The sequence below is a fragment of the Saccostrea cucullata genome, unplaced genomic scaffold (assembly GCF_032062105.1).
Source record: "Saccostrea cucullata isolate Sc308-1 unplaced genomic scaffold, CSIRO_AGI_Scuc_v1 ctg19173, whole genome shotgun sequence".
Lineage (NCBI taxonomy): Eukaryota > Metazoa > Mollusca > Bivalvia > Ostreida > Ostreidae > Saccostrea > Saccostrea cuccullata.
This window is the reverse complement of record NW_026938815.1, coordinates 1-4,699: the sequence shown is the minus strand read 5'-3', so window position 1 is coordinate 4,699 and position 4,699 is coordinate 1. Positions and strand designations below refer to the sequence as shown.

At 29.4% G+C, this 4,699-nt stretch overlaps 1 protein-coding gene across 1 annotated transcript; it reads right to left on the bottom strand.

Annotated features, from left to right (window-relative positions):
* Positions 1 to 1,700: 1,700 nt before the first annotated feature.
* On the bottom strand, positions 1,701 to 2,794 carry LOC134251461 (uncharacterized). The gene is made up of 2 exons (XM_062733888.1): positions 2,616 to 2,794; positions 1,701 to 2,237 (listed from the first exon to the last, which is right to left on the bottom strand). Exons 1-2 carry the CDS (start codon positions 2,788 to 2,790, stop codon positions 1,849 to 1,851), a joined length of 564 nt encoding a protein of 187 aa, XP_062589872.1. The 5' UTR covers positions 2,791 to 2,794; the 3' UTR covers positions 1,701 to 1,848.
* Positions 2,795 to 4,699: the final 1,905 nt, after the last annotated feature.

The window sequence follows — 4,699 nt, the reverse complement described above, 5'->3', positions numbered from 1 at the left end:
TAAATATCATGATGTACATACAGAGATAAATATCATGATATACATACAGAAATAAATATCATGATATACATACAGAAATAAATATCATGGTGGGCATACAGAGATAAATATCATGATGTACATACAGAGATAAGTATTATGATGTACATACAGAGAAATATATCATGATGGACATACAGAGATAAATATCATGATATACATACAGAGATTAATATCATGATGTACATACAGATATAAGTATCATGGTTTACATACAGAGATAAATATCATGAAGAACATACAGAGATAAATATCATGATATACATACAGAGATAAATATCATGATATACATACAGAGATAAATATCATGGTGTGCATACAGGATAATCACCGGTATCGTAATTTAATGGATATGAGCGACAATTCAGTTCTATTCTAAATTCTTTTTATTAAAAATATCCATATTTTCATCAGAAAGTTTGTACACAAAAATTATCCGTCTTCTTCCTTCATTTCAATGTAGTCTAGATGTTCTAATTTCTGTGTATTTATGATCCCTTCCTTTCAAAATCAATGACAGAAATGAACTGTATATAACGAATTATTTCAAAATTGCATATGTTAATTAATTTCAATTGTCTGTTGGTTTTAGCCGATTCAGACAGATTCAGCGGGAGCTTGCTTATAACATTTGCATACATGTTTGAATTATAGGTAAGTCAGCATAATAAAAGGTGTACGTGTATTAATTTAATTGAATTTTTTTCAACAGAATGTGTTATTCATCCTTATATTTGTTTTAATATTTGGGATACTTCTATAGAGCTTGCAATGTGGTTTTTGTATTTAAATCATTGTCAGCGACTATTAATTATTTTAATATCTATTGGAATCATTGTTTAAAGCCCTATTGAAATCAATATATCAATCACTTTTGAAATCTATACGTAAATCGCTATTTAAATAATTATTTCAAAAGTGAACATCATTTCAACAGTGGTTGCAACCTGTGTTTGGTATTGAAATGCACTCTCAACCACTATTGAAATAATTATTTCAATAGTGTTAGTATTCAATAATGGTTGCATACTATGTTTGTTAGTGGAATGCACTCTCAACCACTATTGAAATTATTTCAATAATGGTCGTATTTCAGTAGTAGTTGCATACTATGTTTGTTATTGAAATGCACTCTCAACCACTTTTGAAATAATTATATAAAAAGTGGTCTTTATTTCAATAGTGGTTGCAACAATGCATACCAAATATGAAGCCTCTATCCCCTATGGTTCAAAAGTTATATGACGAAAATTCGAAAAAACCATTTTTAGCATAAAGGTTACAGTCAAAGTCATTGACCTTGTTGGCATTTGAAAGAACTTAATTAGTTGAGTATGCATAATAAATATAAAGTCTCTATCTCCCCTGGTTCAATAACAACAGCAAAAGTTCGAAAAAGTTATTTTTAGCATAGAGGTCACAGTCAATGTCACAAGAAAAGCGTCCTTGGCGTTATATGAAAGACCTTAATTATCGAAGTATGCATACCAACTATGAAGTTACTATCTCCTATGGTTCGAAAGTAATTGCAAAAGTTCAAAAAGCTATATTTTTAGCATAAAGGTCACAGTGAAGGTCACAAGGTCATTGACCTTGGTGTCTGTTGAAAGTGCTGAATTAGTGGAGTATGCTTATCAAATATGAACTCTCTATATCTCACGCTTCAAAAGTTATGGCGAAGGTTAAAGTTGACATCAGACAGAGAGATAGACAAACAAACAAACAGACAGGACAAAAACAATACACAACCCGAATCTATCGATCCGGGCGCATAAAAATCCATAATCAAGAAGATTAAACCCGAGGGATTTACACTGAATAACCTCCAAAACTTGTTTTTCGGTACACATAAGCGTTGGATGCAAGTGTTACTTTTATCCAGACTTTTGATCCACTCAACAAGTTATGAACGACTGAAAACGATACAATGTTAAACACATTATCACTAAAACAGGCTGTTTCTCCAACTCTTCTGTCGTCAATAATGAGACTAATATCTATACGTTCAACCTTGCACTCAAGTGAGACAAAGAAAACGAACATTCCGGGTCTGTCGCTCTGGAATACCCCTGTATCCTTGTCATATAAGCCTCCAGTGTTGCTTCTAACATCTGTATATACCAAAATGTCATTTGCATTTACTCTGGGATTACTACCAATATACGCAGTAAAGCCTACCTTTGTCGAATAGTTTTTACCTACAGAAAAAGAATTTAAATTCAAAATACATAAAGGAAATTATTTTGAATAATGAATTTGGTGACAACTATTGATTTCATGTATAACTTGAAAATTCGTTGAAGTTAGTAAAAGCAAACAAAACTAGAGGTACTGTGAGCAACGAGGTCCCCCGCCTCCCATATGATTATAAAGACAAAGTCCATGTTTTGCTATGGAGACTCAAAATAATTGTCAGATCATAAAAGTTAAGTAAGAAGTGGACAAAAGTTGACGATTTATTACTTACGAATAAACAATACATATTTGCAAAAACACATTGTCTTACAGGTGTTACATTGATAATTGTCAATAGAAGAAAAATATCTTATTAAACATGTTAAACAAGTTACACTTACCAAGAGGATGGTAACTTTTTAATTCATTTATTTCAGTCCTTAGTCTCGTTACTTCCTCTCGCAATCTCTCTGTGTCTTCTACTTTGCAGCCATCGTTTGGAAAAAGGGCTTGGCAATTAGCTCCTCTCTGTAGATTCATCACGCTCATTATAAGCGCGTATGTAACAATGTACATCCTCATGCTATGCCTGATTGTTTACATATAATGTTAAAAGAATTTGACTGTTTCTTAATATAAAGCATACAGTATAGGCAATCAGATCAGTTTCGCGCATGCATTCATCAAGTGGATCACAGTTAAAAATAGACTAAATGTGGAAAACTTTTGGAAAAACTCTGGAAATAGACTTTAACATTTTCAACTCTTAATACATATATATATCAAATCAGAAATGCTTTATAGTAAGATGTTTTATTAAATGTATATATATTTTATTTTCTCATTTCTCAACAAACAGTGAATATATATATAACAGACAAATTACATTACAAATGTAGCGGGAGCAGTAATACAGACAATATTCTAATTCACTGGATGATGTTTATTATAGTTGAATAAAATGATCATATAGCATCATATTGTAGATTATGCAAAATAATATAAAATACATTTACTCAATTTCAAATCACATATAACAGCAGAATCTACTGTCATCATAAAATCAGATAATTACTATATATATTTAATTAGGTAATAAAATAATAAATATTGATTTGACACATGTCAATGAGTTACATGTATATCTCTTGAATTTAAATACAAATGATATTTCTCTTTACACATTAACTTCATAATAGTGGATAATAACTATTTAAAATAATATAGATATACAAATAGCTACATGGGTATGAATCCATCTATATTGTATAGGTCTATTATACAGTATATGTCTTATGGATTATCTATAATTCATAAATAATATTCATACACTATATACATGTATTTTTGTGTCATATAATACATTCATTACAAAGTTTAAAATCAACTAGTTCATCAGCTTTTGACAAACTTAAATAATTAAATAAATTCTTTTATATGCCTCTTTCATTCAGTAATTAATAGGAAAGTATTAATATGAAATAAAAATGTCAAAAAGTCAACTTACTTCAGTGGTCATAAAATTTTCCAAATACCAATAAACACAACTAAACACTCTGACTGTTCCTGGGCTAGTAATTAGCTGGACAGACAGGAAAAAGGGGATCAAAGGTTTTGGCGTGAAATATTGACCAAAGCCTATTTTCACTTATGTATTTATTCATGGTTAAAAGTTAAGTTTTAAGTTTAGGGCTCTAGAGTTTTCTAGACTTTAAGTATAGGAAGTTGTTACAAATTCATTTACATGTTTAATGTTTAAATGAAACATTTTTATTTTAAATCAAGTTTATTATTGAAAGTTATTATATATAACTTTCAATGGCATCTGAAAGAAAAATACAATAAATTAAAATCACTAAAAAATCAATACTATCACGCAAACATAAAACAATGTGATAATTTTACCTTAAGACCATGTAAAGCAAATGAAACATGTATTAAGAAATATTTATGCAATTTTTGTTTAAAAAGTCTGTAGTCTACAAGAGAGTTCAAATTTTACAAAATTTTATAGTAAGAGATTGAACAAAAAAATTGGAAAATTTTTTTTTTTTTTTTTCAATACAATATTATTGACATTGATTACATTCTCAATAATGAATGTATTGCATATCAATTTATCTAATAATTAAATAAGACACGGGAAAATACAGATTTTTTTTCTTTCATATCCATGGCTTTTATTTACATTCCTTTATTAAAAGTCCATGATATAACGATGGCTTTATTTTTTTTTCGTTCGAGAACCAAAACAAAGCTTAATCACAAATGTTAAATTACCTTGTATACTAGTATTCCAATGGCTTAATATATTTTTCTGTCAATTCACAACAGAGTTATTTCCATTCATATGTCGACACGATAGTCCAAGTGAGCTTGATAGATATACCAAAGTCTGACACATCCGTTTCACACTTGTTTTTTGTTTTACCAGAAATACCCACAGGTAACAAAAAAGCTTTGCGTTAAACGTCAACTAATGAAG

What these genes read in the sequence shown, in the direction of transcription:
- LOC134251461 (XM_062733888.1), bottom strand. Translation starts at nt 2,790, where the DNA reads ATGTACATTGTTACATACGCGCTTATAATGAGCGTGATGAATCTACAG. An exon ending in AAAAAGTTACCATCCTCTTG is followed by an intron (nt 2,238 to 2,615) that starts GTAAGTGTAACT and finishes CTTTTTCTGTAG; the next exon opens with GTAAAAACTATTCGACAAAG.